The 17,533-nt window shown below is 42.4% G+C and overlaps 1 protein-coding gene across 3 annotated transcripts in view; it reads left to right on the top strand.

The window, feature by feature from the left end:
* PLD5 (phospholipase D family member 5) overlaps positions 1-17,533 on the top strand; it is a 422,250-nt gene that overhangs the window by 50,175 nt on the left and 354,542 nt on the right. The window contains exon 1 of one of the 3 annotated variants that reach the window (XM_023216269.1): positions 14,741-14,864. The exons of 1 other annotated variant lie outside the window; for it this stretch is intronic. In XM_023216269.1, the coding sequence (XP_023072037.1) occupies positions 14,754-14,864 (111 nt within the window). In that variant the 5' untranslated portion in view covers positions 14,741-14,753. Of the gene's footprint in view, positions 1-14,740; positions 14,865-17,533 lie in introns of those variants that run through there. One more of the 3 variants, XM_023216270.2, reaches the window with a different exon arrangement.

Consider the following 17,533-nt stretch of genomic DNA (forward strand, 5'->3'; position numbering starts at 1 on the left):
GGAAATGAGTGTACACACAGTTTTATTTTCCAAAATAAATACAATTTTAATTCTGCCAAGAGATTGTAGGGCTCTGTGACATAGAGATATTGCTTTGGGGGCGCAGTTCTACTGGGGGCACAGTGGAAGGGGCTTTCTTCAGAGCTCTGAACTCACGCATGAGTACCTAAGTCACAGATAGACTGAAACAGCTTATAAACTCTCTAACAAAGGCCGTTTGGGGAGGGTGCTTCTCAGGGATGCTTGGGAACCGTCGTTCAGTGGTAACGACTCCCATGCACACACACCACCTGGTGGGCCCTCATGGTAACTTCAGTGATTGTGTGTGAGGAACGCCGGTTCTGTTGTCATTTGAATTTTCCCATCATTGCACAGTGCTGAGAGGTCAAGTTAATGAAGAAGATCATATTTCTGTATTCATAACTCTGCTAGTTCCATTCTTTAGTGATAAGGGATGGGATGAGGTAATTGTCAAATTGCTATATTTGGTCAAGAAATGAGATTGCTATAGGAATTCTAAGAAGACTACTTTTACTCTTTTTGGAAGAGCAAAGGAACTCTTTGCTATAAAAACCATAAAGCTTTTTTTTTCTTGCTTGTATTTAAAATGTTGAGAAATTTAAGCAGTACAAAAGTTCACGGACTACTATAACCACTACCCTACAAGATATCCAGAATTGACAAGTGTTAACATTTGGTAACACTGAATATACATTGCCATTTTTAACTAAAAATAAACAAAACATTGCAAAGAAAGTTTCTTCTAGTAAAAATAATTTATGTATTTATTAAATTTTATTATAATTAGCAAGTGAGAATTGTTACAATGTGATATTTTGACATGTATTTACATTGTGGGATGATTAAATTAAGCTACTTAACATACCTGTCACTTCACATACTTATCTCTTTGATGGTGAGGACATTTAAAATCGATTATTCTCACAATTTTGAAATACATTATTGTTAACTACAGTCACTATGCTGTGCAATAGATCTTTAAAACTTATTCCTCTTAACTGAAACTTGGTAGCCTTTGAACTACATCTTCCTATTTCCCAACCCTCCCCACCCAGCCCCTGGTAACCACCACTCTTTTCTATTTCTATGAGTTCCATTTTTTTCTTTTTTTCTTTTTTTTTTTTTTTTTTTTGAGATGGAGTCTCGCTCTGTTGCCCAGGCTGGAGTGCAGTGGCGCAATCTTGGCTCACTGCAACCTCTGCCTCCCGGGTTTAAGCAGTTCTTTGCCTCAGCTTCCCAAGTAACTGGTATTACAGTTGCTTACCACCATACCTGGTTATTTCTTTTCTTTTTTTTTTTTTTTTTTGTATTTTTAGTAGAGACGGGGTTTCACCATCTTAGCCAGGCTGGTCTTGAACTCCTGACCTCATGATCCACCCACCTCAGCCTCCCAAAGTGCTGGGATTACAGGCATGAGCCACTGTGACCGGCCGTGCCTGGCATTTGTGAAGAACAGCAGAGAGGCCAGTGTGGCTGCACTGGACGGAACAAGTGTGTGAATCAAAGCAGAATAAATGGAAGAGGGGAGAGATTAGCGGCAGAGCCCAGGAAACAAGATCATACAGAGCCTCCTGGGCCATTGTTAAAACTTTAGCTCTTGCCCTGAAATAAATGGGAAGCCATTGCAGGGTTTCAAGTAGACAAGTGACATGATCTGATTGCACATTGTGTTTGAGAATCTATGATAAATTATAAGGTGATAAGAGTATAATAAAGGAGACCAATTAGGAGTCTATGTAATAATCCAAAAGAAAGGTCATGTCAGGCTGGATAAGACTGGTGATAGGGTGCAGGTGAGAAAGGTTCTGCTTCTGGATTTATTTATGTATTTTGAATGTTGAGTCCGAGTGATTTCCTGAGAGATTAAATTTGGACTATCAGTGAAAGAAAAAAGTCAAGGAAGATTCCATTTTCTTAATTGAGGTGAAAGTCACATAACCTAAAGTGAGCCATTTCAATGTACAATTCAGTGGCATTTGGTATGTTCACGATGATATGTGGTGATCACTTCTATTTAGTTCTAAAACATTTTCGTCACCCCATAAGGAAACCTCATACCGGAAAGAGTCACCTGCCATTTATTCCTTTTCCAAACCTCTGGCAACCACAAATATATTTCTTTCTTTCTTTTTTTTTTATATTATACTTTAAGTTCTAGGGTACATGTGCAAAATGTGCAGGTTTGTTACATATGTATACATGTGCCATGTTGGTGTGCTGTGCCCATTAACTCGTTGTTTACATTAGGTATATCTCCTGATGCTATCCCTCCCTGCTCCCCCTACCCCATGACAGGCCCCCGTGTGTCATGTTCCCTGCCCTGTGTCCAAGTGTTCTTATTGTTCAATTCCCACCTGTGAGTGAGAACATGTGGTGTTTGGTTTTCTGTCCTTGCGATAGTCTGCTCAGAATGATTGGGAATACTATGCAGCCCTAAAAATGGATGAGTTCATGTCCTTTGTAGGGACATGGATGAAGCTGGAAACAATCACAAATATAATTTCTACTTCTGTGGATTTACGTATTCCAGGTATTGCATGTAAAGGGAATCACACAAGAGGTGACCTTTTGTGTCTGGCTTCTTTCACTTAGCATAATGTCTTCAAAGTCGATCATATTGTAGCATGTGTCAGCACTTCACTCGTCTTTATGGTGCAGTGCCATTTCACTGGGTGGATAAACACCACCTTGTGCTTCTCTATTCATTCATCGATGGACATCTGGGCTGTTTCCACTGTTGACCATAGTGATGGTATGGTGATGAAAATGTATGTTTGTTTCAATCCTTGTTTTCAATTCTTTGGGGTATATACCTAGAATTGGAATTGCTGGATCACTTGGTATTTCTGTGTTTAACCTTTTGAAGACCTGCCAAACTGTTTCCACAGTGGCTGTACTATTTTACAGTCTCACCAGAATGACAGAATGAGGGTTTCCTCACCAAGTTTTGTTATTTTCCATTATGCTTTTAAATTTTTATTAGAGCCACCCTTGTGAGTTTGATTACAAAGCTTTTGGTCTACAAAAATAGAATTGCCATAACTGAGGTAAGGAAAGCTATGTGCTAAATAGGGAAGAATGGGATGATCAGCGTTGAGTTTGGGCAGGGTGAGATGCCTCCTAAACATACAGGTAGCACTGTTGAGTAGACATTGGAAAGATGAACAGATTTGGGCTGAAATATAATATGGGAGCCACTGGCACTTAGTTATCATTGAAATCCATGGAACTAAGGTAACATAAAGGGCTCAAAGGTACTCCAAAATTAGGAGGTTGGGTCAAAAAAAGGGACACGTGAAGTGGACAGAAAAACAAGAGAGTTTGATGTACTGAAAGCGCAAGTGAGAAAAATGTGTCAAGGAGGAGGAATGAGTGACTATGTGAAATGTGCCAAAAGATTAAGTGCAATTAAAACTGAGAATTGGGGTTTGGACTTGGCAGTGTGGAGGCCATGGACAACCTTAATGTCAGCAACGTCAGTGGAGAGGTGGGGAATGGAGGAACTCGGTATAACTGAATGATAATGCTTTCCAGATATCGCCACACAGGGAAGGGAAGAAATGGGAAAATGGCTAGTGGAGAATATGGGAAGAATGAAAGGCCTTTTTTGTTTCCTTTTTTCTCAATATGGGAAAAATAATAGTATTCTATATGCTAATGAGCATGATCTAGTGTAGAGTAAGAAAATTGATTTCTTTTTTCATAGAAGAGGGTGTAATTGCCAAAGAGATGTCCTGAGTGGACATGAGGATGGGCTACGCATACAAGTAGAGGAACTGCCTTGAGATGGGAGTGTGGCCAGTTCATTCTTGGTCATAGATGGGAAAGCAGGTTCTAGATACTTACTCAGATGCCGGAAAGTGGGAAGAGAAGGCAGTGTGGTCTGTGGATGTGAAGTAAGAGGAAGACCTTAAGCTGAGAGTAAGAAGAAGGCGTCAGAAGTTTGGGGAGAGGTCAAGGAGTGTGAAATAACCCTTTGGGAGACTGGATGACTGAATGGAGTAGAGATAAGAAGCCTGATTGCTTGGGAACATTAGGAGTCCACTTGTGATGCAGCATGAATTTGGAGTTTGTTTTTCCCTAGCCTTGCCGGGCTGCACCAATTCAGGAGTACAGAGTCGGAGGTATTGAAGGTTGGAGGACAAGCAAGTGCAACAAAGCAGGAGAAGGGGATGGGCATAGAGAGCATGGACAAGCGAGTGTCTCTACTGACTGGGTTTGACTTTAAGCTGGATAAAGAGGAAAGAGACAATATCATGTGCTGTAGTGACATGGCACTGTGATCAATGGATTGCCAATCCTAATGGGGCCAAAAAATGGTTGAAGTCACAGTACCACAGAGAGTGCAAGGAAAAGATACGAGCTTGTGGGAAGAGTGGAAGGCATGAGATGGACATTATGAAGCGTTTGCAGCTAATGATAATGACACGGAAGCGAGTAGTGGAGGCAGCGTGGAGGAGAAGGGTATTGAAAGCAATGATTCAAGGAAATGAAGCACCAGTGTGTTGGAAAGATCATCTACATATACGGTGACATTTTTAGAATTAAGGCACAAGTCATGTTGGAGACAGTGACCAGTGAGAAAAAAGGAATTGACCCAGAAATCCATGGATAATGGTGCCACTGAGGAGTATGGGATGATCTAGTCTGATGACGGCAGGAGCTTCTTTTGGGAGAAGAAAGGGAGAATGAATGGTCTCAACGTGGCAGTGAGGAAAGTAAGGATATCTATGCAGACCTCATGTGGTGGCACAAGGTCTAAGCGAGAAAACACAGCCTCCCCTAGAAAGGGTTACAGTCCAGGCAATGGCTCTGGGGAGAGTCAGTTTTCTTCCTTTTGTCTTTTTTGTTTGTTTGTTTGATTTCAACTTTTAGTTTAGATCCAGGGGGGTCCATGTGCAGATTTTTTACATGGGATGCTGAGGTTTGGAGTGTGGATCCTGTCACCCAGGCGGTGAGCATAAGTAGTTTTTCAACCCACGCCCATTCGTCCCTCCCGGCTCTAGTAGTCCCCGGTGGCTCTTGTTCCCATGTTTTATGTTCAGGTGTGCTCAGTGTTTAGCTCCCACTTATAAGTGGTTTTCTGTTCCTGTGTTAATTCATCTAGGATTATGGTCTCTAACTGCATCCATGTCCCTGCAAAGGACATGAATTTGTTCCTTTTTATGGTTGCATAGTATTCCAAGGTGTATATGTACCATATTTTCTGTATCCAGTCTACCACTGATGGGCATTTAGTTGATTTCATGTCTTTGCTATAGTGGATAGTGCTGTGATAAACATATGAGCGCATGTGTCTTTTTGGTCAACACATGCATGAGTCTTGGCAAAGAGTTTTTGGCAAAGCCCTCTAAAGCAATTGCAACAAAAACAAAAATAGACATTGGGACCTAATTAAATGAAAGAATTTCTGCACAGTAAAAGAAACTGTCAACAGAGCAAACATACAACCTTACAGATAGGAGAAGATATTTGTAAACTGTGCATTTAACAAAGGCCCAATATCCAGAATCTCTAGAGAATTTAAATCAACAAGCAAAAAACAAGTAAACCCACTAAAAATGGGCAAAGGACATGAACAGACACTTCTCAAAAGACAAACATATGGAAAAATGCTTAGCATCTCTAGTCATCAGAGAAATGCAAATCAAAACCACAGCGAGATACCATCTGACACCAGTCAGAATGACTATTACTAAAAAGACAAGAAACAACAGATGCTGGCAAGGCTGGGGAGAAAGGAAATGCTTATACACTGCTGGTAGGAATGTAATTTAGTTCAGCCACTGTGGAAAGCAGCCTGGAGATTTCTCAAAGAACTTAAAATAGAGCTACCATTCGACCCAGCAATCCCATTAGTGGGTATATACCCGAAGGAAAATAAATCATTCTATTAATTTTCCATTAGAACAAAGAGGAGTAGGACAGGTTGAGGAATAGATATGAATGGACAAATTATTTATTGTATGCATGTGACTTTTTAAAAATAAAAGGCAATTTGAAATCAAAGGTTTTGAATAAAAGATATTTGAAATCCAATTATTAACACGATCGCAATCCCTTCCTGAACATATGACCTGTGACTTAGAAAACCAACTACGGCATACTATAATACACCTCCAACAGAGTCCCAGCACATAAAAGGCCTTCATCTCTGTGTTGAATCAATTAATATAATATATCATTATGCCAGGTTGAGATCAAGGGGGATATGGCAGAGACTCAGAATTTCTAAGAAAATGGGATGTTCCCTGTCAGGGCTCTATTCTATTCAATAAGCTATTTATTGAGAACTGAGTACCTGCTATGTGCTGATATTGAACAGGACAGATAAAGTCCCTGCTCTTTCCTGAGACAGAGTCTCCCTCTGTCGCCCAGGCTGGAGTGTGCCAGCACGATTTTGGCTCACTGCAACCTCTGCCTCCAGAATTCAAGTGATTCTCCTGCCTCAGCCTCTTGAGTACCTGGGACTACAGGTGCATGCCACCATGTCTGGCTAATTTTTGTATTTTTAGTAGAGATGGGGTTTCACCACCTTGCCCAGGCTGGTCTGGAACTCCTGACCTCAGGTGATCCACACACCTTGGCCTCACAAATTTCTGGGATTACAAGCATGAGCCACCGTGCCTGGCCTCTGCTTTTTTTAAATGGAGCTTAAATTTAAATGAGTATAATTCATGGACATACGACTAGATTTTTAAATGAAGAGACTTGTGCATGATTGGGATATGTTGGCAATATTACTGAAAATCTTATTCAGAAGTGCGCTCATTCTTATGCCTAACTAGACCTTTTCACAGCCCCATTACACTTGAGGATGTGTGTGTATGTGTGTGTGTGTATGTATGTTTGTGTTGTTTATATGTTTGCATAGGGAGGAGCAGAAGGCAGTAGATAGAGAGGAGTATGATGCCTTTATTATCTTCTTCCTTCCTCCTCTCATTCTCAAGTCAAGTTTGAAAGCCTCGAGTGTTGAGCGTGGAATTATAATAAATTATGAAGTTTGATTCTTCTGATTTTGTAATTTTGTAATTACTGATTTTGTAATTCACTAGTCCTATTTCTATAGATCAAAGAGTACCATTTGGGTAAGTGGATGGTGGAATTTATTTAGAGAAACAGAATAAGTGAGAGTGTTCTCGGCAGCTTTTGTGGTGTTTTATCATAGACATTTTCCTTTTTGCAAAGCCAGAGACTTTCTTGTTTTCCCATTCAGCTGCGCATATGGAAGGAATTAGGAAACCGTGTTGTGGACGCAGTGATGGGCAGAGATTTTGGTAACCTGAAGAGCACTCACTCCTGAAGGGATAGTAGCTTCTGGACTCCAGGTCTGTGTTCCAGTGTGGAAATGCAAGCCCACAGGGGTCAGATCTTCTGATGTTTCAAAAGAAATCAGAAAACTAGATTTTAATGAAGTTTCCCCCACTTTTTTTTTTAATGTTGGGAGCTAATTCCACCATGTGCACAATGCAGCAGAAGCCAAATAAAATATTCATCCCGCAGGTGGCCAGTTTGCAGTCTCTGATACAGATCACCAGCAAACACATGGTACCATTTATAATGCCTAATACCAATCATGGATAGTTCACACAGCAATTCTGAATATGCAGACTCGCTTGCTGGTTTGTGCACTCAGCCTGCAGATGTTTCAGTCTTCCCCACTTTAAATCTAAACAGATATTATTTTCTTTTTAGAGTTCTTTAGGGCAGCATTGCCCAGTAGAAACTTGTGCAGTGATGGACATGTTCTAAATGTGTGCCTTTCAGTCCAGTCGCCACCAGCCACATGGGACTCTTGAGCCTTTGAGATGTAGCTAGTGTGACTAAGGAACTGGATCTTAAATTTTATTTAATCTGAATTAGTTAAAACTTAAATGTAAATAGTCACCTGTAGCCAGTGGCTAGCAAGCCTTATCTGAAGGTCTCTGTACCATTCTCATCCCCTCAGAAACCCAGCCCAAAGTCACTGAATGGAACCAAACGAATGCATTACTTTGACTGCAAAGCAGAGTAAAGAGGGAAGGGAACAGATCCACTCCAACCTTGGTTGGGGTCAGGAGAAAATTCCATGTACCTAAATATATGAACCTTATAAATCAAGCTGACACTCTCTTAAATAAAATATATTCCCATCCTCCTACCTGCGAAGTATTTCTTTGTAATGTCCTGGAAGGACAGGTTCAAATTTAGAATTCCTGGACTCCTAGGGCTCTGCCTTGGAGCACAGTGGCATGGGGGGAGCTGGCCCTTCTGTCCCCACCCCAGCTCTATCCCACACCACAACTGGTGTAGCACACCTGCCTGGACAGAGTGGAGCTTTACGTAACTGCAGTTTGAGGACCATCTTTGGGACACTTCTGTTGATCAGATCTGTCTTCTCCCTCATGGCTGTAGCTGCATTTGACTTGAAGACACCGTACACAGCCTTGTAGAAATGCCACAAAAAGTGAGCTCCTGTGTTGATTTGGTCAAGAAGCTGCCCTCTGGGACAAGTGCTATGATCTGGGTGACGCCTTCTGGGAGCCCATGTAAGCGCCTACCTCATTGTCTACAAATGGAAGGATAATCACTTTTCTAAACAGGCTTGCGCTGAGTTCTTTGGAGGCAAATTAGAACTGAACCTGGCTGCTGCCTTTAAAGTGTGAAACAAGGAACGGGTACAGGTGTGACTTTGGTCAAAGGTTAATAAGGAGAGTTCACTTCATTAAGCTGCTTGTTTCACCATCACTAAATCTCTTCAGCAATCTGCCTCAGAAGACTTCTTACTTGGGGCAGTCCTTTATGTCAAAAAAATTGGGACTTGGAAGATAAATTACAGGTTGCTTTTAATTCAGGTATAAATCAATCCAGTGAGCTCCATGTGATGAAAGTCATTAGTTAAAAAATCAAGTATCTTAGTGCTTAGAATGTGCATCTGGATTATCTTCATCTGAATAAAACCTTTCAAATGATTTGCAAATGCTGGCATTAAAATAGGTAAAACAGATTAAACGTAACAGTCACACTCTATGCACACATAGATGTATGTGAAAAACTCGAGCAGTTTGAGTTGGAGGGCAGCTTCCGAAGCTTATTTGGAATACTTGATTGATCACATTCGTTTCTGCGTGGAGGCGTTTACGCCCATATTTTTAACAGGTGATTAAAAAGTCATTTTGTTACCACTTGGAGAAAAAGCGGGAGAACTATACCCTGATTGTGCTCGGGCTCCCTCCTGTGGTAAAAAAGAAGAACAGGCACATACATAATTCCTGACAGCTGAAGGAAAGAAATAGCTGGTCCCAGGGATAGATCCGGAAAGGGTAAACTGTGATGATCCGCAAAGATTCAGGGCATCCGGGCAGCTCTCTCTGTAATTCAGGATTGTCTGGGAAACAAACTTCACGCTTTCCGTTGGAGAGTTTAGACCCTGGAACACACGCTGATCTACAATGGCCGCCACCCTACTTAAGGGCACTCACATCTTCCCGCTCTCCTTACTTTCCTTTCTATTACAGCCACTTTTCAGTGTTAGAAACTTTTATGATTTCATAGTTCATAATACCTTAATAGAAATTAATGTAAGTATTTCACTGATGAAATATGTTTTCCCCTGTGTCTCTTTTCACATATGCAAATGCTTAGCAATCTTGGGTGGTTTTAGAAAGTGACGGTTTCTCTTTCTCGGTGCTTTGACCTAATTTTTTTCTCTGCCAACATCAATTTAAGTCTATTGAAACAGAAACCTTTGAAACATTATTAGAAGCTGAAAGGCATCCCTACATGCTTTATGATTCTTAGACTGAGTGGGTTTGCTTGAGATTAAATTTGCTTTTTCTTTTTTTTTTGACACAGAATTTTGCTGTTGCCCAGGCTAGAGTGCAATGGCATGATTTCGGCTCACTGCAGCCTCTACCTCCCAGGTTCAAGCAATTCTCCTGCCTCAGCTTCTCGAGTAGCTGGGATTACAGGTGCCCGCTACTACACCTGGCTAATATTTTTGTACTTTTAGTAGAGACGGGGGTCTCATCATGCTGACCAGGCTGGTCTCAAACTCCTGACCTCAAGTGATCTGCCCACCTTGGCCTCCCAAAGTGCTGGGATTACAGGCATGAGCCACCGTGGCCGGCCTGAGGTTAAATTTGAAAGTATCATCTTGTCCGTGTGACTGTTTCAAAGGTTCTCTAATCACCAGTGCATGTTGAGCTCTCCTAGCCCTGCTGCCTGAATTAGCTGCAACTGTGAGGCTGAGAAGGCGTGGGTGAGGCTAAACATATGCAATGGCCAGGCAAAATACATAGGCAGTACGGGAAGATAGGACTAGGGGTTAAAACTGGTGATGGAAGAAACAAAGAAAGATAAGCCATTCATAACACTTTTCTCGGTTCTTTTATGAGAGGGGGTGGGCAGGTGTCATTTCTGCAGCTATGGGATAAGTAGGAGCCTATGCCTCTTCATTTTCTCTAAATTCTATCCTAAAGTGGAGCCCTAAATTGTGATAGTAGGGAAGGGGTGTCACAGTGGCCATAGGGAGCTTCCAATCTCTAGGGATGACGTTTTTGGAATGGCAGGTACACTTTTCATTAATGCAGGACCAGCATTTGAAAATACTGAATAGGTGAATAATGAATACTCCGTGGAAGGAGGTAATGGTGTCTTGTTGGGCTTCTCAGAGACATTTCAAAGGTCTTCTAAAGGTACAATAAAAATTTCATTAAAAAAGATAAAATGGATTTGCTCATAAGAAAACACTAAATGAAATAGGTATTACTTACATGCATTTTGTCTTAGCCTATTTAGGCTGCTATAACAAAATGACCATAAACTAGGTAGCTTACAAACAGAGAAACTTATTTCTCATGATTCTGGAGGCTGGAAAGTCCCAGATCAAGTCACTGGCAGATTTGATGCCTGGAGGACCTGCTTCCTGGTTCCGAGATGGTGCCTTCTCCCGGTGTCCTCACTTGGGGCAAGGGCAAGCCATCTCCCTTGGTCGTCTTTTATAAGGGTACTAATCCTGTTCACGAAGGCTGCTCCCTCTTGATCTTGTCACCTTCTAAAAACCCCACCTCCTAACACCATCAAGTTGGGGATTAGGTTTCAACATATGAATGTGGAGGGGGCCACAAACATTCCGACAATTGTGAAATTTGTAAAAGGATTTAAAATTTTTCCTTTCACCTTTCCACGTTCAGAAGAGTGGGAATAGCTTTCTGCTGAGCATTTTGCCTGCTTGGTCTCAGACTTTTCATTGCTGTACCTGGATTTCTAGTTGTTAGGGGTGTGTGGGAAGACAGCACCAAGGGGGTGCAGAGGAAAGGACTGGCTTTCCAAATGTCCTCATCAGGGGTAGGGGGCAGGATCTGGCTCTGTCGCCCAGGCTGGAGTGCAATGGCGCAATCTCAGCTCAGTGCAAACTCCACCTCCCGGGCTCAAGCCATCTACCCATCTCAGCCTCCCAAGTAGCTGGGACTGCAGATGCACGCCATTACACCAAGCTAATTTTTGTATGTTTTGTAGAGATGGAGTTTCACCATGTTGTCCAGGCTGGTCTGGAACTCCTGGGCTCAAGCGATCCACCCGCCTCAGCTTCCCAAAGTGCTAGGATTATAGGCATGAGTCATCATACCCAGCCTGGATGTCCACATTTTTTAATGAAGGTATACAAACTACCATGTTATAGAAAAGTCCACGTTTTTTCTGCTCTTTACTCTCCAGAACTTCCTAACTTCCTTGCTGATGGTTTGTGAGGCCAGGTATCAATGAGGTGGTTGTAATTCAGTGTGTTCTGACAAGATCAAGCTGAGAAGTGTAACGATTTTGATAATAAAAGCGCCAAACAATTCTTCATATCAATAGAATCCTGGTTGACTCAACAGGCAGATGATGATTCAGAAATCCTTCCTCCTAGTCCCTTGTTGTTTCTGCTAGGTTAACTTATTTGAAAAAAAAAAAAAAAAGTCCAAAATGCCAGTACACTATATGAGCATTTCTCATTGCAGAAAAAGCACTGATTCTACATCTGCTTAGGTTTGTGCAGGGCCGTGACACAAACAGAAGGATGGTGCACCCCCATGATTCATGTACTTGCCGTCTTCAGCTTGCCGTTCAGTCCTGTTGGGAGGATCAAGGGAGATGGCACAGACGCTGAGGACTGAGCCCAAGCCCCTGTGGGGACAGCAATAAAAACCATTTCTGGAGTGGAGTGTCCTGTGTGCGAAGTCCTGGCAGTATTGGTGAGCACGGTGATTTGAGGATACTGCAAGGAGTTCTTTGTGACTAAAGCATAAGGTACTAGCAGGAGCATGGTGGGAAAAGAAACTTTCAGGAGGTCTTTCATGAAGGACCTTAAATGCCGTGGAGAGTAGTCTCAGTTTTACCTTACAGCCAGTAGGTTGCCATTCAAGAATTTTAGACTGGGCGCAGTGGCTCAAGCCTGTAATCCTAGCCCGTTGGGAGGCTGAGGCGGGTGGATCACCTGAGCTCAGGAGTTCGAGACCAGCCTGGGCAACACAATGATGCCCTGTCTCTACCAAAATACAAAAAATTAGCTGGGCATGGCAGCATACACCTATAATCCCAGCTGCTCAGGAGGCTGAGACAGGAGAATCTCTTGAACCTGGGTGGTGGAAGTTGCAGTGAGCCAAGATGGTGCCATTGCACTCCAACCTGGGCAACAAAGCAACACTCCTCTCAAAAAAAAAAAAAAAAAAAAAAAAGAAGAAGAAAAAACAGAAAAGAAAAGAAGGAATTTGATACAGGAATAACATGCTTACAATCTGACTCGATGGTAAGATACCTAAACATAAACAATCAAATAACCAATGGCATCCAAGAAGTGTCTGAAGACAATGTATGATTCAATGTTAAATGGTTGGGACAGTGTTGAGTGACAGTCATAGAGAAGATAAATTGCTGTAAGCCGAGGCTATCAGGGAACTCTTTCTGAAGGAGGAAAGAATAACGCTACACCTTGAAGAACAGATAGAAGAAAGGGAGATGCTTCATTGATGCTGTGGTAGGGGATTTCTGTTGTGCACAAAGATAAAGGCTAATGGAAAAAAAGCAGACAATGCTTTTTTTTCCTGGTCACATTGCAGTAGATGTTGCCACATCTTCCCATGAGAGGGGAAGTATAAGTGGGCATGGCCCAGGGAACAGTGGAAACGATGTGGCTGAGTGTTTCTAGAGAAAGGACCTCAGGATGGGACGATGAACTGAGAATCCACGTTAGGCAATGTTGGCTTATTCCAGCTTCGGGACAAGTGTTAAACACTCCAGGGTTTCAGAGTATTCACTTACTGAATTCATTTAACCCCTTAAAGGGGCATCTAGAACCTACTCAATGCAAGCATTGAGCTACATCTTGGCCAGATGTCTCACATGTGGGCACCTAATTTGCTTGCCATAATGGCTTCTCTATCCTGAAAGATCTTTCCCCAGAGGGTGTGGAAATTTGTTTGTTTTTCTGGGACTCTGTTGATTCACAGCTACTCCTTGATGCCATCAAGCCTGATAAATGCCATGGACTCTTCTAAGAAATCAGAACCCTTGGCCATCAGCACGAATCGTATTCCTGGGGATGAATTTGCTCTAGAACAAGTATTGAGCTTTGCTGGAAGTTATTCCTGCCCTTTCTAGGTCTAACCATACAAGGAGATGTGAATTTTTCCTTTTTGATAAGAGGAAAAGCCATAACAAAAGGAACCCAACCCTTAGCCTGGAACAAATCAGTCTCCAAGCAAAAGGAATTTTACCAATTTGTGGGACTTTGCCAACATTTTCAACAGTAATGGGTAATCAATGTATTAACTCAGCTAGTAAATATTCTACAATGGAATAGGTGCTGCCTTGGGGATACAGATGTGAACGAAAGAAGCATGGTACCTGCCCTCCTGAAATTTACAGATGGTGAAGGAAAGGCAAGTAAACAATTTGGCAATCAACAGATGTTTTTGCTTATGTGTACTATTTTTCTAAAGAGTCCTGGTCTGAGCTTTGGATGAGGTTCAGCTGCTGCAGTGTGCTAGCTGTGTGATTGAATTCTTCTGAGATAAATTTTTAAACGATAAAACGTGACCGAAGCGCAGGAAACGCAAAGAGCCCCGTGGTTTAATACAATTGAGCAGCACAGGCTAGATTTAAAGCATCTGAAAAGACAGGGTTCCCTGCATTTGAAGAACTCTGATTATACTCTTCAAGCTAAAGCTGTGCACCTCACACTGCCTTGGTGAGTAAAGAACTTTTCTTTCCACCTGTTCAGATTTGACAGCGCTACGCCACATGATTTAGTCTGGACTTAGCAAACACCCACCGATGACCGAGCTGCTGTAACCATGGAGTGCTCGTCAGCATTGCCCCTCTTCGCTCGTCTTTGTCTAGGCAGGATTCTCCTTTACTCTGATTGGAATCGCAGCCGTTTCTGCTCAGGTTGGAGGTGTGTGGACGCCGGCACGGTGCCTGCCTCCCCTGGGTCAGCTTGAGATCTTGCTATCATTTCATTCCACAAGCAACACAACTCCTCTCAGTTTAAAAGGAAAAGAGGGAGAAACATAATTGAACATAGCAGTCCCCAGTGCTTGCTTAAATGCTCAATGAGGGGCCTATGTTTTTAAGAGCACATTCTAAGGGAAATTCTGAAATTGCAAGCTGCAGCCCTTTCTCTCTTCATGCTCAGTTTGGCTGATTTCCAAAGCACTGAGGCCAGCAATTGAGGGACTGAAATGTAATCGGTGGTGATACGTTGGTGCCACATGAAACATTCTCTGCCTCCAAAGGCTCCAGAGGCTGTGGGAAGCAGCACATCAGCGAGAACTCCTGGCTGCTGGACTCCGCAGGGAGGGAAGGAAGATTGGTCGCAAATGGTAAGAAACTCTGGAGTTTTCTACAGACCTAGTTTGTTACCTGGGAAAGAATACGTAGCCTCGGCTGGTGAAAATGGCTGTTGGTAGCATGAGACTGAACAGTCACCTGAGCTCTGAGGCACTGTCCATTTTTTATTAGAAGGGCTGGAACACTCTTTTCACCAGAACACTGATTTTTTTTGAAAAATGATTCCTTTCATGTCAGAGGTAATGGTGCCTTGTGTTTAATAAGGACTGTTTGCTGGGCTCTGCCAGGGAAGGACAGTCCTACGGTGACCTCAGATGTAAACTCCGATTCATGTCGTCTCTGAAGTGTGCTCTTTCCTCTGAAAGTAATTGTAATTGCCATGAGAGTCTTCAAAGAAATAGTTGTCTGTGTTCTTGGTATGTTCGTGTGGGGGCACAAATCCATTCATGCTTAAGCAGCTTGCTTTGAATTGTCGCCGTTGCTGTGAGCTTCACTGTTTACTGGAGGCATTAAGAATTACTAGAGCAAACTTCCACGTGATTTTTTTCTTTCTTTTGAAACTATCATAGGCAGCAACCACAGGAACCCAAGTTTTCAAAGAAAGAAAAATCTGACTTTGGAGGAAGTTTGTTTGATTCAATCCAGTAAAGCAAACGTTGCCAGGGTGAGGTGATCCTTAATGTAAACATGAGGTCCTTGGATGAGGCTTTAGAATTCAATGTGCCTATCTCCTGGTCTCTGCTCTCTGCGTGTCTTTTCCAAGTGTCTCCTCCCAATCACCCATGATACAAGGAGGAAAACACGGGAGATGGGAGGAAGAACTGGCGTGCAACAGTGGGGCCACTAAACATTTTCTCGAAAGGATTAATGGACGAAGGCCGTTGATAATAAATAAGATTACGTAACGTTGAGAAGAAAATAAAGCCTATTACTGTTGAGAGAGAACGCCTGAAATATACTTATTTGACTGCACAGCTGATGTGTGGGAAATGATTTTTCTGTTTATAATCCAGATGAATGAAGAGACTGGTGATGAAGGGAGGGTGGGAATTTTTAGAAGTGAGTTTGCCTTTCCAATATCTCAGAAAGGGGGATATTGGAAACCAGATCTATGAGAATCATTCATCTTATTCCCTGCCTTCACACACCATCCCTAGATCATTCCGAGGGACACAGACCAGAGAAACCACTGCCAAGACAAAGGTCAGATTTTTCCCTCTTTAGTTGACACTTGGTACCTCTTATCTCATCCATTTGAGCAGTTCTTAGCTGTTGAGAAGTCAAAATAAACTCACCTGTTTCTCAATCAGCAGGCTGGGTGAAAATAAATAATCCACATATCTAGCATGAGGATTAAATGGGACTCTGAGTGCTTTGAAATGTTTTGCCTGAATGCTTGAGGCAGAATCATTCCTTTCTTCCCTTCATTAGCCTGAGAACATTCCTTTAAGGATTACAAAGGACCGGGCTGAGATGCAGAGTCCCTCTCCCGCCAGCACACTTAGAGCGTGGGCATAAATATACGCGTAGTGATACTCTTTTCCAGTATTCAGGGAGAAATGAGGAGCAGGTCAGAGGCTGAGATCATTGAAGTACAATCTGATGAAAGTGTACGGACCTCCAAAGAGAGTGAACTTCTCTTTGGGGTTGTGGGAGGGTGCGGTGGGAACTAACAGTGACTGCGAGCTGTTTACATTCAGGCCATCCTCTGGTTATTTTCATTAATTGCTGTTTAAAAGGTTGGAAAAAAAAGTACCCAATTTTACATTACAATAAAAGCTTTGGTCTAAGGACAGACACTAAAATGGCAGTGATTTAACAGGGAAGGCATTCTGGCCACCTGGCTTTTGCCTAGGCAAACATTTCACCTTTCATTTTAGTAAGAGATCACTGACTGGAAGAGGAGTGAATCTATAGATTGGATTTTCATGAAGTCTTTTCCATGATGAAAAGGAAACCAATGATGTTTCTCATCACGCAAACGTGATCAGTTATCTTACCCAGGATAAAAGACATTCACTGTGTTTAAAACACTCTCCTTGACCTCATTAGAATCAGGAGCATGTCAGAACTTGCTGGGTGTTATACCAAATACGCCAGCCCAGCTTGGGCTCTGGCCTCTGATTACTTTTTAAATTTTATTTACAAATTTAAAGGAAATGCAAATAATTAAATCCATATTACATAATTGCAGATGACTTTAAGTTATTTCAAAGCAAGGGAAATGTGTGGAAGTTCTCAATATTTTACAAATAGCGAGGACATGATGTGCTATGTGCTGAGTGTTTTAAATCCTTTAGGAATCCCCATTCTTGCTTCTAAGTACATATGTTAAAATTACTACCCCTGTTGCATTGAGGTAAGGCACACAGAGTTCTACGCTTTCCGAAGGGCACACAGCTAGTGAGGGGTAATGCCAGGGTGGGAATAAATGGCTGCTGGCTCTGGGGCCCTCACTCCTGAAACCACCTCCTCGTACGGCCTTTCAAAGTAGAGAGGAAGAGAGCAGGAGCTAGACGGGCGCCTGACAGCAAGTCACAGAAACTTTCAGTGCCCCAGCCTCGACATTTCAACTCACCTTGGACACTTCTGTCTTCCTGTTCTTCCTTCCCAGTGTCACCTGTCTTAGTTCTTCCTTCCCGATGTCACCTGTCCCTGTCTTAGTTCTTCCTTCCCGATGTCACCTGTCTTAGTTCTTCCT

The sequence above is a fragment of the Piliocolobus tephrosceles genome, chromosome 1 (genome assembly GCF_002776525.5).
Source record: "Piliocolobus tephrosceles isolate RC106 chromosome 1, ASM277652v3, whole genome shotgun sequence".
Taxonomy (NCBI): Eukaryota; Metazoa; Chordata; class Mammalia; order Primates; family Cercopithecidae; genus Piliocolobus; species Piliocolobus tephrosceles.